At 33.9% G+C, this 16,835-nt stretch overlaps 9 protein-coding genes across 9 annotated transcripts; 4 read left to right on the top strand and 5 right to left on the bottom strand.

The window, feature by feature from the left end:
• Positions 1–278: 278 nt before the first annotated feature.
• Positions 279–1,888, top strand: HYPBUDRAFT_153047 (uncharacterized protein). The gene has a single exon (XM_020221341.1). It carries the CDS (start codon positions 343–345, stop codon positions 1,783–1,785), a length of 1,443 nt encoding a protein of 480 aa, XP_020076205.1. The 5' UTR covers positions 279–342; the 3' UTR covers positions 1,786–1,888.
• HYPBUDRAFT_153046 (uncharacterized protein) lies at positions 1,829–3,162 on the bottom strand. Its single transcript, XM_020221340.1, has one exon. The coding sequence runs from the start codon at positions 3,113–3,115 to the stop codon at positions 1,898–1,900; it is 1,218 nt and encodes a 405-aa protein (XP_020076204.1). The 5' UTR covers positions 3,116–3,162; the 3' UTR covers positions 1,829–1,897.
• Positions 3,163–3,281: 119 nt separating this feature from the next.
• On the top strand, positions 3,282–4,063 carry RMP1 (Rmp1p). The gene has a single exon (XM_020221339.1). The coding sequence runs from the start codon at positions 3,327–3,329 to the stop codon at positions 4,041–4,043; it is 717 nt and encodes a 238-aa protein (XP_020076203.1). The 5' UTR covers positions 3,282–3,326; the 3' UTR covers positions 4,044–4,063.
• A 258-nt stretch (positions 4,064–4,321) lies between these two features.
• Positions 4,322–6,198, bottom strand: STP2 (Stp2p; the record flags this gene model as incomplete). The annotated part of the gene is made up of 1 exon (XM_020219179.1): positions 4,322–6,198. The coding sequence occupies exon 1, from the start codon at positions 6,071–6,073 to the stop codon at positions 4,322–4,324; it is 1,752 nt and encodes a 583-aa protein (XP_020076202.1). The 5' UTR covers positions 6,074–6,198.
• A 757-nt stretch (positions 6,199–6,955) lies between these two features.
• HYPBUDRAFT_6426 (uncharacterized protein) lies at positions 6,956–9,103 on the bottom strand (the record flags this gene model as incomplete). The annotated part of the gene is made up of 1 exon (XM_020223577.1): positions 6,956–9,103. The coding sequence occupies one exon, from the start codon at positions 9,101–9,103 to the stop codon at positions 6,956–6,958; it is 2,148 nt and encodes a 715-aa protein (XP_020076201.1).
• Positions 9,104–9,550: 447 nt separating this feature from the next.
• Positions 9,551–11,132, top strand: HYPBUDRAFT_6425 (spermine synthase; the record flags this gene model as incomplete). Its single annotated transcript, XM_020223576.1, has 2 exons — positions 9,551–9,559; positions 10,215–11,132. The coding sequence occupies 2 exons, from the start codon at positions 9,551–9,553 to the stop codon at positions 11,130–11,132; spliced, it is 927 nt and encodes a 308-aa protein (XP_020076200.1).
• An 81-nt stretch (positions 11,133–11,213) lies between these two features.
• Positions 11,214–11,901, bottom strand: HYPBUDRAFT_153041 (uncharacterized protein). Its single transcript, XM_020221338.1, has one exon. It carries the CDS (start codon positions 11,586–11,588, stop codon positions 11,337–11,339), a length of 252 nt encoding a protein of 83 aa, XP_020076199.1. The 5' UTR covers positions 11,589–11,901; the 3' UTR covers positions 11,214–11,336.
• Positions 11,902–12,458: 557 nt separating this feature from the next.
• On the top strand, positions 12,459–14,063 carry HYPBUDRAFT_157234 (uncharacterized protein; the record flags this gene model as incomplete). The annotated part of the gene is made up of 1 exon (XM_020222277.1): positions 12,459–14,063. The coding sequence occupies one exon, from the start codon at positions 12,459–12,461 to the stop codon at positions 14,061–14,063; it is 1,605 nt and encodes a 534-aa protein (XP_020076198.1).
• Positions 14,064–14,510: 447 nt separating this feature from the next.
• Positions 14,511–16,385, bottom strand: ECM25 (Ecm25p; the record flags this gene model as incomplete). Its single annotated transcript, XM_020223575.1, has 1 exon — positions 14,511–16,385. The coding sequence occupies one exon, from the start codon at positions 16,383–16,385 to the stop codon at positions 14,511–14,513; it is 1,875 nt and encodes a 624-aa protein (XP_020076197.1).
• Between the last annotated feature and the right edge of the window lie 450 nt (positions 16,386–16,835).

The following is a 16,835-nucleotide window of genomic DNA, read 5'->3' as shown; positions in this document are numbered from 1 at the left end:
TTTGATTGTAATTTTCTGTCTGACGCTATCTCAAAGTAGAAATTTCTATCAGACAAGGGCCCATCTTGCCATTACAAGATCCCTCCACTTGCAACGTAGAATTTGCAATTTCCAAAGCATTCTTTGTTTTGAATGCAACAACAAAAAATGGAATGCGGTACGATTCCCAAATGAGGACGGAACCTCCACTTGTCTCCACTGCGAAAAAAAAGTAACAAAATCTCCCCAGACAATTCTATCTGGGGAATATAAAAGATGTTACCTTGATGTTAGAGCAGGTTTATTCTAGGTATTCCTTCTCTTATACAAGAGCAAATAAGCAGAAGATTAAGTGATACAAGAATGGCACCATCGGCAATCCAAGAAACCTTAAAAATCGTTCCAGAAGATTTGGATCCAAGATTTGCAGCTTTGAAAGCAAAGCTTGTTGATCCCCAAAAACAAGAAGCAGTTGTTGCAAGCTGGAAGAGACTATTGAAAGCCCTTGAGAAGGAGAACCAAAAGATCATCGAGAATGGTACTGCGTATGTACCTACAGTTGAATGGAAAGATATTGTTGCAAATGATTATGAATTGCCAGCCAGTGCATCGAGTGAATTTAAAACCAAAGGTTCGATGATGGTGAAGGGTGTTATCGAGAAAAATCAAGTAGACCAATGGTTTGATGAACTTGTTACTTTTTGTAAAGAACACCCTGAAACAGCAGGGTATACTTTCCCAAATCCAACTTCTTGGTATAATCTATTTTGGTGTAAACCCCAGTCTGAAGCCAGATCTCATCCAAATATCCAGAGGCTATTTAAAGCCTTTGCTCACCAATTTCATGTTTCAGATAAAGAGAAGCTAATCGACCTTGATACTCAGATCATTTATGGAGACAGGATTAGAATCCGTAAGCCGGGTGCTGCAGCTTCTTTAAGCTTACATTTGGACTCTTCGAGTATCGAAAGATGGGAAGACGATAATTACAGGGCAACTTACAAGGAAATCTTCGACGGCCACTGGGAAGATTGGGATCCTTTCAGATTAGATGAAAGAGCTTACGCAAAGGAGGATCTATATGAAGATGCAGGGACTGCCAGACCAACTATATGCTCATCATTTCGGACTTTACAAGGCTGGTTGGCCCTCAGCGATAACAAAACCGGAGAAGGGACTTTGAAAGTGATTCCAAATTTAAAGTTGGTTATGGCCTACATCATTTTAAGGCCTTTATTCTGGGACGATCCCAAATCTGGGGACATTGACGATTACCACATTGACGTTACCACTCCAAAATTCCCTGGTGCTGAACCTTCCTATGGCCAGTTATACTTGAACGATGACCTCTACCCTCATATAAAACAAGCTAAAACGTGTGTCGGGATACCTGATGTTAATCGAGGTGATTTTGTCTTTTGGCATTGTGATGTTTGTCATGAAGTCGATAAAGAATATCCTATTACGGATGAAAATGCCCATTCCAGTGTATTTTATTATGGTCAAACACCATTATCAATTGCGAATATTTGTACTCTCCTAGAAACAAGAAGAAGCTTTTTGAATAATAAGTCTCCTCTTGATTATGCTTCCCAACAATCAGCAGAGGAAAAAGAACGTGATTTTCAAGGTGCAAATATCCATGATTTGAAAAATGAGAGTGCCTTAAAATCAATGGGGTTGTTAGAGTTTGACGAGAACGAGCCAGGTATTACGAACGGTCAGCGTAAAATTCGAGAAATCGCCAATAAAGCTTTGAAAGAGGGTAAATTTGACCCTGAACCTTATTTAAATGGTAAAAAATAAAAGATTTTTCATAGTTTTAATCTACATGAACTTCATTAACAAGAAAAAGTTCGTAAGTATTAGTTTAAGTCTAATTAGTTTTTAATATACAAAAGAATGAAATTGTTGCAACCTAATTTTCTTCATCACTATTAATTTCATCTTCCCAACCTTCTTCATCAGCTTCGTTTCTTCTTTGAGGCATCAAATCAGCCATAGAAGGACCACCCAATTGATTTAATAAATCATTGACTTGTTCTACTAATTCTGGTTCAGAATCTGCACCAATATCGCTATTGATAATCTTGAATCCTTGAGTTAATAAAGACTTGGCTTCATCGAGGAGCTGTTTAATATTCTCATCCTTACTTGTTTTAACAGCTTTCAAATCCAAGTCTCTGTAATCTTCTTGATCTTTATTTATATTATTGGAGTCAGCGAATATTTTTTTGGCACTTAATATGTTAGCAAATGCTTCATAATAATATGCATCAAGGATGTCTTCATTTATATCTTGGGTATTTGAAGTAATGGTCATGGCTAATTCATACAATTCTAATTCAATCGCAAATCTAGCCAAGGTTAATAATGGTTGAATCAATTCAATATATTCAACACCAACTTCAAAAGCATCTGCATTGTCATCATTTACCACTTCTGAGGATTCGTTTTGTATTTTATTTGCAGACTCTTCTAGTTGAGCCTTTTTTGAGTGGAATAATTCCCAGGATTTTAATAATGAATCCTTGGCTTCTTCTGGTTTCTGTTGAGAAATTCTGATAGATGCTAATAATGAAAGAGCTTCAGGGTTTTGACCGTCTAATCTTAATGAGTATGAAATCAAATCATTACATTGTTGTTCAGCTTCTGGTTCCATACATAAATCAGTCATCCAAATTTCGATTTTTGCAAATATACCTTGATTTAACTTTTTAATTAAATATTTTATCAAAGATTCTTTATCCTTATAAATCTTTGATAAATCAACCAAGATTTGATCATTTTCTCCTTGATTATTTTCAATTAAACTCAATTGATTGTTTAACTTACTTAATCCAGTATCAAGACATTTTAAACCATCATTACCTCCAATTATTTGTCCTAAATAGAAGAATTTCTCGGTACCTGCGTTTGCCTCAGGATCCAATTCACAAGCAGCTGTTAAGACTTCGTATGCAGTTTCCAAATCATTAGTTTCCAATAAGACTTCTCCAAATATTTGCAATAAAAATACATTATTTTCGTTCCCAGGAATCAATGGGCTTAATATTTCCAAAGCTTTATCCGATTGTGAGGATTGAACCAATGCTCTGGCATTTGAAATCACCTGTTCTAAAGTAGCAGAAGGCATTATCTAGCTTGGGATGGAATACGGTTAAAAGAAGTCGTCAGCTTGAGCTTAAAAATTTGATTTTTTTTTTTTTTTTTTTTTTTTTTTTTTTTCAAGATGATCTTCACACTCAAAAAAAAAAAAAAAAATCAAAGTCAAAGGAATAACTATAAAGGTTTGGCTGATTCAGATAACCAGGATCTATGATAGAGGTATATTACAATTGAAGAACATGGAAGGCTTCTTACTGCAGGTGGATTATGATAAATTAGTAAATGAGTATGAAATCAACCATTTGATATATCATCGAAACCATAATCAACATCGGTTATCAACGTGGTGGAAGATATTCAACATAATACACCGAAGTTTACGGAAAATCTTGAAGAAGATGATCGACATACAAAACTTGAAGAGTACCAGAACACTTGAGAGAAAGAAAGAGGAAATCAGAGAAATTGTTGGGTACCTAATCAAGAAACAGATTTTTAAAAGAGCATTTTATCAATATAACGGGATTATTGCATTGGGTCAGTATGTGACGTTGGGCTTAGCACTACTAGGGAATTTAGGAGCTATTCATTCGATATTGATAAAGATCGAAGGGATGGAAAAACCCAGGGGTAAGCCAGTGGGTAAGATACTGGAAGCACCAGTAGCGGTCCCCGATCAAAAGGAAGACATTGGAGACGAGATTGTGATGAGTTCGACAATACCGAATGAAACTAAAGAAGAGCCTACGATTGATGTATTTTCAAGTTTGTCAACAATGAAGAAAAAGAAGAAACCTAGGAAGTTGGGTGAAGATAATTTGCAATCTAATTCAAGTTCATTGAAGGCGATTGCAAAGAGTGAATCAATTGACGATATTTTTGGGCCACCTAAGAAAAAAGTTAAGAAGGAAAAGAAGAAGAAGGCCAAAAATGATATGGATGATATATTTGGGTAAATAATGATTTTATGATTACGTAGTAAAGAATAAACATAAATTTTAAATATATAAGTAAACTAAACAGCTAACAAACGGAAACAAATTAATTGAAATAAAAGAAAAAGTTAGATAAAAAGTAAGAAAGTATTTTGAATGGGGGCGACAAGAAACGAATGAAAATCAGATAAAGACAAACCAAAGATAAAAAAAATAAAAAAAGAAAGACAAACCAAAGAATAGAAAATACCAATTCAAGAAATAAAAATCATTAATCATAAAAAAGCAGACTTCTCAAACTAGTATCCTTGAAATTGAGTTTGAGAATTCATGTAAGAATTAAAGTTATTCAAGTTAATATCAACATTTAGATTATTATAATTATTGATATTATTTAAATGATCGATATTATTTGAATTAGTATTTTGATTTTTATTATTCAAAGGTTGATTTAAGATTGAATTATCATGATTTTTCAAAAGGTCCATATAATCATTTGAATAGTCAATGAAATTTAACTGTTCAGTATCAAGACAAAACTCATCATCATAGTCTTCGAAATTATCCATTTTTGGTAAAAGATGAGAATGGGGTTGAAATTGTTCGAATTGGGGTAATTGAACATTTTGAATGGCTTGTTGTTGATATTGAAGAGGGTTTGATTGTTGTTGAGCCTGTTGTTGTAAATGATTAACTTGTTCTTGTTGTTGATGATGTAATTGTTGAATTGGGTTATTTAAATTAGAAGGAGTTGGATTACCATTAATGGAAGAACTTATTGATAAAGTTGGAGAATTAGAAGTTTGATATTGAGGCTGTTGAGGTTGTGGTTGTTGAGGTTGCAGTTGTTGATGACTAATTGGAGTCATTGAAGTCATTGAAGTAGGAGTATCTAAAGGAGGAGTATTATAATCATCTTGAGAAGAAGAATTTGAAGAAATCGAATTACCATTACGATGATTATTATTTGAAGGATTAACCACTGCTTTAGCGGCAGCATTAACTGTAGCATCATTAATTTTATTATCTTTCAATTTTTTCAGTAATTGTTTTCTTAAACGATTTTTAATTCTTGATTTACCTTTAAACCCAATTGGTAAAAATTTACATTCACCACCTTCAACATGAATTTCACACCAAATTTCACTATTAGCAAAATATTCACCACACATACTACAATTACCGGGAGAATTAGATCTTTCTTTTGTTTTAGTTCCCTTTGGATATTTGAAATGTCTTGATTTTAAATGAGTTTTGTAAGTATCTCTTCTTGAAAAACCTCCATTTGGATGACATTTGTGAGTGATATTATTTTCATCAATGTAAATTGAAAATTTATGGAATGGACAAGAATAAGCTTTTTTAACCGCATGTTTCTTCAAGTGACGAGTTAAATAACCTCTAATTTTGAAAACTGCGTCACAATGAGGACATTGATGTATTTTATCATTTGATTTTTCATCGTCGTTTGGCAGAAAGGGACTTGAATCCGATGTTGAACTTAATGGTGTTTCATGATTAGAAACTTGGTTATTTGATTTTTTCTTCGATAAAATTGAATCATTATTTGATGATGATGATGTTACTGGGCTTAATTCGTTATTCATTTTAAATGAGTCCAATTCATTTCCGGATAGGTTATCTTCCGTGAATGCCCATTCAATTTCTCCATTTGAATTCTTGAATGGCAATAATCTAGTTGTTAATCCTGTTGAACACGGTTTAGCACTACCAAATTCATTTGAAATCTCTTCATTAGTAATGGATGGAAATAACTTAACTTCTTCTTCACCTTCATTACCTTGATTTTCTTTCCCTTCTTTCCCTTCTATACCGTCATCTTCTTTCCCTTCTATACCGTCATCTTCTTTCCCTTCTATACCGTCATCTTCTTTCCCTTCTGGATTTAACAAATATAGCGGCAATATGAGTGAGCTCAATAAATACCAAGCTTTCAATAGAATCGAAATTATAACGGAATCCTGGAACGTCGCCATCATACTCTTCCCCTTCCATCTACTCACCGTATGGCATCTATTAACTAAAGACATGTTGTTTTATCGTATAACTGAACCTGCTAATCTATCCGATTAACAATGACTCAAACTAGCAGCAAATATTTCAAAGTGTAAGCAATAGGTGTAAGCAGCAAAGTGTATCCTGTTCAAATAGGTGTACCAATAGAAATAGCTCTACTAAAAGGTGTATTGGTTAGCGTAGAAACCAGGCAACTCTATTTTTATTTTGGTGATACTTTTGTTCTCTTCTTTTTTCCTTTTTTTTTTCCTATTGTCTTTTCTCCTCTGGTTTTTCCTCTAAAATTTTCCTATTTTTCCACTTTTGTCTACTGGTCTACTCTTTCTCTTTACTCTACTTGTTCTACTTCTTTACTCTACTTATTCTGCCTCTTTACTCTACTTATTCTACCACTCTTACCCTACTTCTTCAACTGATCCGTCTCGCTCTACTGGGTCTACAGGTGCCAGGTGGCTATGGACCGACTATTGTAAATTGAAATTGTAATGACAAAGTCGAGTGATTTTCCTTTGTAAAAAAAAATGTTGGTCGGTGTACGGGTCCCGGTTTTTACATTTGCTCGTCTAATTCTTTGTTTCTACGGTTTCGCTTCCGACTGCCGCCCGCGGAAACTGCTGAGGGGGGGGGGTTTTTTTGGTGGGTCGTGCGCCGATTGGCTTTCGATTGGCTTTTTTTTTTTCTTACCATTTTCCGGGCCGTGGGCCGCGACACGACCCCGGCTTGGTGGAGCCACGCGCTGCGTGGGTATACCGATTATGTTTGATTACATAACCCATTATGTAAGCAGGGGGCAATCCGGTACCGCTATTTAAGCTGACTTACAGTAGTTGCAAAAAGGTTACTTTATTCGATTCACGTATATTCATTGACGTATTACTTGAGGTATTCCTTCGCAATTAGGGATCGCCGAGGAACTTCATGACGTTGGGAACCAGGGAAAATTCATTGTAGAAGACATCCATAAACTTTTCGGGATCGAAAATGGTATCGTCAGCCAGGCTGGGGACATAGTCTTGGGCCGGGGCCACCGGCGGTTCGTCTTCTGACTCGGACGAAGACTGCATGATCGCGCTATAGTAATGAGGCGACGATACCAGAGGTATGGAGGGAAGGGCGTTGGTATCACCATAAGCGATTTTCCTTTTTTTATTTTTCTTATAGGAATGATTTTTCAATTTTTTCATTTGTTTATTCATTTTGTGGAGGGTCCTGATGACATCTTCAATAAACCACCATTTGCGAGTGAAGTTTTGAACAACGGCCAAATAGTCGTTTAGTAGGATTTCAATCGTTTCCACGTTGTCCTGGGTTATGTCCAAAGCTGATTTCCCCTTTAATTTACTCAATAATTTCATTTTACTGGTGATTGGAACCGAGAAAAAAATCGAGATTATCAGCGGGATAATACTTATATTAATCAATAGGTTGTTTTTAGTTTGGTTTTCAGTGAGGTAATTAAAGTATTTTTTAATATTGGATGCCACCGCTAAACTTTGTTGGTCGATCACTTGATACTGGCTAACTTTTAGCTCTTTAGATCTATAACCCAAAAATATAACACTTTCGATACTTTTCTCAATAAAGAAGACCGTTCGGTGTTGGTACTCTTGTAAACTAAGATAACCAGGTAAATATTCATTCACCTGTTTAACCTGGTTATTGGGATTATAATTGATGAAATTTTGCTGCAAGAAAAAATCATTTTCTTCAAATAATTTATTATTCCCCGAAGGTGTATTCTGGTTTAGATTATTTTTGGGTTGGTAAACTGATACTAGCATATCTTCTAAAGAAAATGTCACCTTGACTAATTTCATTAGGTACTCATTTTCAATTGGTAATTGAACATTGAAATCTTCTCTTTTAATAAACATTGCTTTGAAATTGATCATGGCATTGAATCGGTCTAAGATAAACAATGTCCAAAACAATTCACCAAGATATCTCAGTTTATCCACTAGTCCTTCACTTATCAATTTATCATGGAGTGATTGGAAATGAATCAATAAAGACATTGCGTTATTGATTGCGTCAGTTAAATCCTGGCTACTTTGTTCACTAGCATAATTATTGAATCCAAATTGAAGCAGGATTAATACATGAGTTATTAACCGATTCAATCTATCGATATCGCCCAATTCGGGTAACACAAGCAATAATTGCCTAATTTTAAATTCCAAATCTTCTTGATATTTTTGCAAATGGGTTTCAAATTTAGTTAAATCACAATTCCGTAAACTTTTCATCAAAATTGGTTTTGCCAAATCATCATTACTTATTATCAATACAATCGAATATACTATTATACTCGAGATTGTGTTTTGTTGATAATTTTTCCAAAACTCTTCTTCTTCGATTACCGGTAGGATTGAATTTATTTTGAAAAAATAGATTTGAATAAGTTTGATCAAATCAGTCGGGGTTATCTCAACAAATCCAGGAGAATTCAATTGAAATGCATTAATGTTTTGTAAAAAATGATAGAATGATGAATTCTTTATATGATTTTGATCGGGCCCCAGTTTGAGTCGAGTTTGAACAATGTCATTAGTAGAATTCCCATTAATAGGAATCTTATTTATCAGATACTTTGGTGTAGATAATGATATGACAAAGTTATATTTTTTATATAAATACTCTCCCGTTATATCTTCCATTGATTCTTCCTTATTTCCTTTGGAACACGGGGAGGTTATTAGTGGGTTCATTATTGGCTGGTATTGGCTTAAAAAATCGTTACCAAAAGGAAAATTCACATCATTTTGCAAAACACTGGGTAATTGTCCACTGTCCAAAGGCTCCGTTACTGGAGTGGTTGACTTTGGTGCTGAAGGTCTTGTCGTTTTCTTCTTATTTGAAGAAGATTCTTCATTCTTTATTAAATCACATTTCAATCCCAGCTTTTGACAATTATCACATCCCACAATCTCAAAATCAATCGAACTTATAGTACATTTCATTCTTTTAGAACGACATTTGCGGCAGCATTTAAACGTTCTTTTCCGACCTTTATAATTTTCATCAAAGGCTGGGAATACAAACATTTTCAATTAACTTATAACAAAACGTAACAAAATGTAACCAAATATAACTAGAAATAAGCAAATGTATAGTATAATGCAAATTATACCAAGGGTATAGTATAGTATATTGTATATACCAAATGTACAGTAATAATCGATGACTAAACGTCAAATATCATCAAACGCAACCTCACTTAACTTGAAAGAAGAAGAAATAATAGAAAATGCCCCGAATAAAAGAATACGGCCCGAAACATATCCCCGACTAGGAAACAATCTTAACATGCATCTATAACTGGAACCAAGTCCAGATCCATCCGCTTAAGGTTAAGCTTACAATAGCAAAAGAAGATACTCGTTTCACATAAACCAAAAGCAAGGCAAAGCCCAAAACTGTAAGCCTAAAGGAATAACCCCGACCACCGGGTGGACCCATTTTTGTCAGGGGGGTTTACCTTGAAAGGACCCATGCTGGACGTATGTCCTTGTTAGATGTGCAATCGACAGTCGATATAAAGAGATATAGAGACGAGGTACAGACGATGTGGTCGGAGTTATTAAATAACAACCTAGTTTGGGCACTAGAGTAATAAATCCGATTGTCTCGATGTACAGCTGTTATTCAATTAAGATTTAAACAATAAAAATTAATGTTACACTTAAATCAGCATTCAACGCAACCCCGGCTCAAATACGAATTCTTGTCTGTTTGCTCTGTACCGTGTTGTAACTGTACAAGGCAATTAGAGAATACAAAGACAAGGTCTACTTACTGGCTGACAAGACATTACAGACAAAGACTGACAATATCGATACATATCTATACAAGATTGACCCGGTTAATACTGACTGTGAAGTTGACTTAGCTGACTTTAGCTGACTGTGAAGCTGACTGAAGTTGACTTAGCTGACTTTAGCTGACTGTGAAGCTGACTGAAGCTGACTGAAGCTGACTGAAGCTGACTGAAGCTGACTGAAGCTGACTGTGAAGAGTACTGAGCATCTTTGAAGGAGTCCTGATGTATGCTGGTTTATTGTGAGAGACATCTCAAAAATTTTTTTTCTGAGAGAAGACAAATTTTCTGCTCCCAATGGGAGAATACAAGCACACGATACTAGCAAGATGTCAGAGTTAGATCTTGGTTCTTTCACTCATCCAAGTATAAGCCAGGTTGGTGGGAAGTATTGGTTTTACGAAAAGGACGAGCAGTCATTCCCCGGACAATCATTTGGATTAGAGATCGAAAAAATTTTACATCATACTCACAGTAAGTATCAAGATATATTAATTTTCAAATCCACCAAGTTTGGAAATGTTTTAGTATTGAATGGAATCATACAATGCACTGAACGAGATGAATTTGCGTATCAAGAATTAATAACCCATGTTCCGATCATGTCTCATACAAACCCTGAAAAAATCTTGGTTATTGGAGGAGGAGATTGTGGAGTGATAAGAGAAGTCATTAAACATGTTGAGATGGGTACGGTTAAGGAAGTAACCATGGTTGAAATCGACGATATGGTTATCAAATTAAGTGCCAAATATTTACCCCAAATGGCCAAATTTCATAATGATCCTAGAGTGAAAATTATTATTGATGACGGATTTGAGTATTTAAAGTCATTACAAACTCAGTCAAATAAATATGATGTTATAATAACTGACTCCTCTGACCCTGAAGGTCCTGCTGAAGAATTTTTCAAAGTTAATTATTTTAATTTATTACTTAATGCATTAAATGAAAATGGAATAGTTATAATGCAAAGTAGTGAGAATATTTGGCTTAATATAAATTATTTGAAAAATCTTCTTGTTAATGCAAAACAGGTTTTCCATAACGTGAGATACTTGCAATGTTATATGCCGCTGTATACTTCTGGTCAATTGGGTTTAATTGTGGCTACTAATGATTGCCAAAATGATTTATCTTCTCCGCAAAGATCATTACCTGCTGATAAGCAGTCTCAGTTTAAATACTATAACAGTGCCGTACATCAAGCGTCTTTTGTATTACCCAACTGGGCCAATTCACTATTGAATAACTAAGTAGTAACTATTAAATAACTAAGTAATAACTATTAAACAACTAAGTAATAACTATTAAATAACTAAGTAATAACTAATAATACGCATTTTCAAATCGTAACTGTAACGAAATAGTGTAAAAATTGAATACTGCGGTTTTATCATCTAAGTACTTTGTATTTCTTCACCAACAAGGTAAGAATTTCCTCTTGCGATTCGACATGTTCATAATAGTACATACAAATCAAGTGGTTTTGGAAGAAACGAACCACGTCGCCGTTGGACCGCCCGCTTACTTTCCAATAGGACGTTGAGAAGTCTTCTTCGTCTGGCGGACATGCAAAAATCCAATTTTTCCCGTTCCCGACCCTTGTGTACTGCTGCAAAATACTTGGTTATTGCATGGCCAATGGCAACGTCGTGGTATTTGTAGAGTTCTCTTCTAATGTTACCCATGGTGATCTTAAAAAGAGGCATTTTTTCAACTTGGTCAGAGAAGTACCTACTGAGAGCATTCATTTACCTTCAAAATTATCAAAACAGTCAATCCATGTAACAATGGTCTTTAACTTCGGCTTGAAAACAGGGAGCTGGGTAAAATGCACAGTGTAATCAGCAGCAGCAGCCTTTCTAGCATACCTAAAAACGAACTGTTTTTCTAGGATGGCTCTTCGAGGATAGTTCTTCCAGGATAGTTCTTCTAGCACAGTTCTTCTAGCACAGTTCTTCTAGCACAGTTCTTCTAGCACAGTTCTTCTAGCACAGTTCTTCTAGCACAGTTCTAGTCAGTTGTCAGTTGTCAGTTGTCAGTTGTCAGTTGTCAGTGCTAGGACAGTAGTTGCAAATGCATTCACATAAATGTCGTGCCGTGTCGTGGAGGAGTAATGTCGCGCACCCGTACCCACCCGCTTACCTAATCACATCCACAAAAGGAATTGGTGATGGTCGTGTCCGGCTGCCCAACCAATGAAACATCAAAAAAAAATCAAAACAACCAAAAAATCCACATTTCCAACTTTTTGTTTTTAACAAATTTACACTACTACCATTTAACACGACCATCACCGAACCAATACACTACACTCTACTTAGAAAAAAAGAGGTCCCCATATCTTACAGGGTAGTTCAGTGACAATATTCCAAATTTGCAACCCAATCTAGTGATAATCAGTGAGTTTGGCTAATTACAACTTGAACAACGAAATTGAAGCGGGTTAAGATCATTAACTTATTACTATTCAAGTGGAAAACTTCTAAGCAATTTTATTTGACCCGAAGTGTTTCCATACCCCAATACTTGTTTATATTTTTGTCAGTGCTATTTTTCTTTGTTTTGATCAATTAACAATGTCCCATAATCCAGAGGAAGAGTACCCCAATAACATTGATGAACAACTCTTGACTGCAGTTAAAGATCAAGTTGGTAATCATCAAGATTTAGAGGATGCCCGGGTTAAATTGGAAGAAATTGCTTCTGCTGCTGCGTTGGCTGAAAAACAGGAACGAGAACATCATAATCAGCATCAACAACAACCTCAACCCCATCACCATCTTCAACAACAACAACAAACCCACCAGTTGAATCATCTTGATGGTGGACATCCAGCTGATGCTCTTCAATTGGATCAACAAGTTCACCACCATCAACAACACCAACAACAACAACAACAGCAGCAGGTCCACCACCACCATCAACACCAACAGCAGCAGCAACAACAACAACAACAGCAACAACATCATCACCATCATCAACAACAACATCAACAACAACATCAACAACACCAATTGAATTATAACCCCCATGATGATTCAGAGTACAATATACAGATTCCTGATCCAATCATGGATTCCAAACTGAAAATTTACCCGGTTAGTGAAAATACCATCACTGCTGAAGGGAATTTGATTACCAGACCATTCCCAGAACAAGTTTTTGAAAATAGAGAAGATTTAAATGAATTTATTCAAGAATTTGCCAGAGATAATGGGTTTGGTGTGGTTATTGCTCATTCCAATAAAAAGGCAATTTATTATACTTGTGAATTAGGTGGTCGTTATCGTCATAAAAAAACTAAAAAGGATTCAAATGGTGATAATAATGATTCTGCTAGTCCTGTAAGCAATTCAGGAGTTGATATTGGTAACGGTTATATACTAGATCCAAATACAAAAACTAAAAAATTAAGATGTCCATTTTCAATGACTGCTTCTTTTAAAAAATCAACTTCAATTTGGACATTAAGAACTACTTGTAATGAACATAATCATCCTCAATTAGATCCTTTATCAAATCATCCAATGTTAAGAAAACGTTCGGATGAATTAAATTTATTAATTCTTGATTTATATAAAGTTGGTACTAAACCTTCTCATATTGAAAAAAAAATCAAAGAACAATATCCTGATGTATTAATAAAACGTGAAGATATTTATAATGAAATAAGAGGTTATAAGAGAAAATTGAAAAAACAACATAGATTTGTTTCAAATTCAAATCCAAATTCAATTAATTCTTCTAAAAATTTTAATTCAAGAAGAGTGGTTCAAGCTGCTCAAGCTGCTCAACAATTAGTACCAAATGTTTCTAATTCGAATTATCAACATATGTTGGAATCAAATGGTGATCATGGTCAAGATGATTCTCAACATCATCATAATCATGGTATAACTGAAAGAGCTATCGAATTAGAAATTGAACGTCAACAACAAGAAGCTGAATTACAACGTCAATTACAACAAGCTCAACAAGCCGATTCTCAAAATCAATTAGATGAACAACAATTACAACATTATCAACAACAATTAGAAAATATCGGAGATGATACTGATAATAATGATAACACTGCTGCCGCTGCAATCGCTGCTGTTGCAGCAAGTGCCGGTCAAAATCACGGCCATAACACTCATGACTTATCAATGGAAAATATCGATAGTAGATTAGTTGGTGAGTAGTTCTAACCCAATAGTAAAGAAAAAAATAAATCAAATAAAAGAAAAAAAAATTTTTTATCACTTTCCTTAACGTCTTTGCTTATGTTCTCTTCATTTGTATTCTTAGTTAGCACTTTAGTAATTCTTCAATAACAAAATGAAAAAAAAAAAAAAAAAAAGAAAGTCCTCTAATATAATCAAAATCAAAATCTTACTATCTACTTTTGTAAATGAATGCGTTCTCAAGATTAATATATAAAAAATACAAACTAGAATGAAAATTCTGAATACCTACTGCTAGGAATACGGAAAATTTTGAAGAAAACCGATAACCATAAATTGAATATTGAAAAAAAAAAAAAAAAAAAATTAATTGTTGCAAAAAAAACCTGAAATAAACCTATAAATCTTGAATTGATCTTCATTCGTTTTGCTATTGAGTCGTAAAAGAAACGCATTATTGGAAAGTTACATACTTCTTAATAATTCAATCCCTTGACATCTTTCTTCATACAATTTAGCTAATTCTCCAACTTTCCTACCCCTGATGACAGGTTTTTTAACACTTAAACTTGGGGTGGAAGAATGGGATATTTGGCCTTGATTAAACGTGAAACTTGATTTGGTTCGAAGATGATTATTACCCATGTTGGAGCCATTAGCATTTTTTTGACTTGAAGTTGATACTGAAGAAGAAGTCGTACTTACTGATGCAGAAGATGAGTTAACACTTGATAAAGAAGATGAATGAGCTGAATTTAGCGAAGTCACTGATGGTTTTTTAACTGGATTTAGTTTTGATTTTTGTGCTGGGAATTGAAACGTTGAATTACCGAGTGATGGTTTCTTTTCATGTTGTGTTGGACGATCATTTTGCTTGGACGTAACCGGAGAATTTGATCTTGGTGTCGGTGGAGTCGTTTTATTTGGGCTTGACAGAGGAGTAATATTTTGGTTTTTTTGCTGTTTTTGTAGTTGATTGATCAAATTATTATTATTACCTAAAACTGTGGTTGGAGTGAAAGTTTTATTTACTTCTTCTTCACTTTGACTTCCTTCCTCTTCTTCTTCCTCTTCTTCCATCGTAATGTCATAAGATAAATCGTACGAGTCATCCAATTTATTTTGATCTAATTCCTCACCTTTTATAATTTGATCAATTGATGGAAACTTCTCTTGATATAATGGTTGAATTTGGGGCCAAAAATCTAAATAATTTTTGAAAATCCTCGTTATAATTAAGACCCGATCTTTATTTTGCAGGGAGATTAACTCTTGACTAATGCAATAACTTAAACATTTTGACATTGATAATGAAGTATGTTTTGTCAACGATGGATTTGAAATAATCCTAGAACATAATTGTAATAATTGATATAGAACCATACCGTAATTATTATCTTCAAATTTATTATAATGAGACATTAGTTTGTTGAAGGAACTTAATGTATTTTCAAAATTATTCTTAATTGGTAAACTTACGATTGATGCTGAAATTAGGGGTTGAGGAAGATCCATTAATAATTTCTTGAAAGTTGTTGCAATACAATATAAATCCCAATCATTTATCCAAATCAATTGATTTCTTTTGATACATTGATATAAGATATCAGTATTAGCTTTATTACCAGGTTTATGGAATATTAATTCAACTTTATCACCAAATAAATTTATAATGTTAAAAACTTGATAAAAGTGATGGAAGAAAATTGGATTTAAATGTTGATTAATTTTAGTAGTATCATTAATGATATAATTAATTGGGAAAGTAAAAGTAATGTTTGGTTCTAATAATAAATTATGTTTATAAATGTTTAAAGATAATTTCAATCTTCTAATATCAATATAAAATGTTAATTGAGATAAAGTGCTGCAATTAATAACTAAATTTGGAGGTAAAGATAATAAAACCGAAGAATTATTACTGACTTGATTAAATGAATCACTTAAATTGAAATTATTAAAACTTTCAAAAGCTTTATTAAGACTAGATAAATTTTTTTTAGTAAAATTATAATTAGTCAAAATTTGAGTAATTGATTTAACAAACCAACTATCATGAACTGTTATAATTTTATTTAAGTTATCCAAATTATTAATTTTATTATCAGATGAAAGAAAAGTCTTCAAAAATTTGATACCCCATATCCAACTAATCTTGTTGAGTCCACAACTAAGCATAACCAAAACGTATGGATGTTTGGGTAATACATTCATTAAAGTAGGGATGAATTCATCATAATTGATCAAATCAGGGGATGGTAAGAAAGATGTATCAAATACATATATAGGAAGGTTAGTATACGCATCTTTTGTATCTGCTTCATAAAAAATACGTTCCATCTTCAAAGATAAGCTTATTGAAACAGATTTATTTGGTGACAGAGATAAATTTATTTGATACTTTTATTTTCTTTGATTCTCTCTCTTTTTATGTATGGCTCTAGTGTCCCACGTCAAGTTTCGATTCTAGAAACTCAAGCTAAGATTATTGCTAGAGACGATGACCTGGACCTTATATCAAAGGATTATACGACCAAATGTAATAGAAACAAAGGGAGTGAGGTAACAAATTGAACACTAAATCAACCAAATGGAGTCTTGTTAGATTTTCTGAGCCCAAACCACACTTATACTGATATGATATATCAAGATCTATTAGTAAAATTAAATATGTAATGATTGAAAATTCTCAAGCAATGATTATTGGAAGCAATAAGAGGTAAACTACTACTTATTGACTCTGTGATGGGTTTTTTTGCCTTGTATTCGTTGTTTTTTGTTATGTTTTCT

This window comes from Hyphopichia burtonii, assembly GCF_001661395.1.
Source record: "Hyphopichia burtonii NRRL Y-1933 unplaced genomic scaffold HYPBUscaffold_4, whole genome shotgun sequence".
NCBI lineage: Eukaryota > Fungi > Ascomycota > Pichiomycetes > Serinales > Debaryomycetaceae > Hyphopichia > Hyphopichia burtonii.
This window is presented reverse-complemented; position numbering and strand designations above follow the sequence as displayed.

Excerpts from the sequence above, each read along its gene's own strand:
- HYPBUDRAFT_153047 (XM_020221341.1), top strand. The coding sequence starts at position 343 with ATGGCACCATCGGCAATCCAAGAAACCTTAAAAATCGTTCCAGAAGAT.
- HYPBUDRAFT_153046 (XM_020221340.1), bottom strand. The coding sequence starts at position 3,115 with ATGCCTTCTGCTACTTTAGAACAGGTGATTTCAAATGCCAGAGCATTG.
- RMP1 (XM_020221339.1), top strand. The coding sequence starts at position 3,327 with ATGGAAGGCTTCTTACTGCAGGTGGATTATGATAAATTAGTAAATGAG.
- HYPBUDRAFT_153041 (XM_020221338.1), bottom strand. The coding sequence starts at position 11,588 with ATGCCTCTTTTTAAGATCACCATGGGTAACATTAGAAGAGAACTCTAC.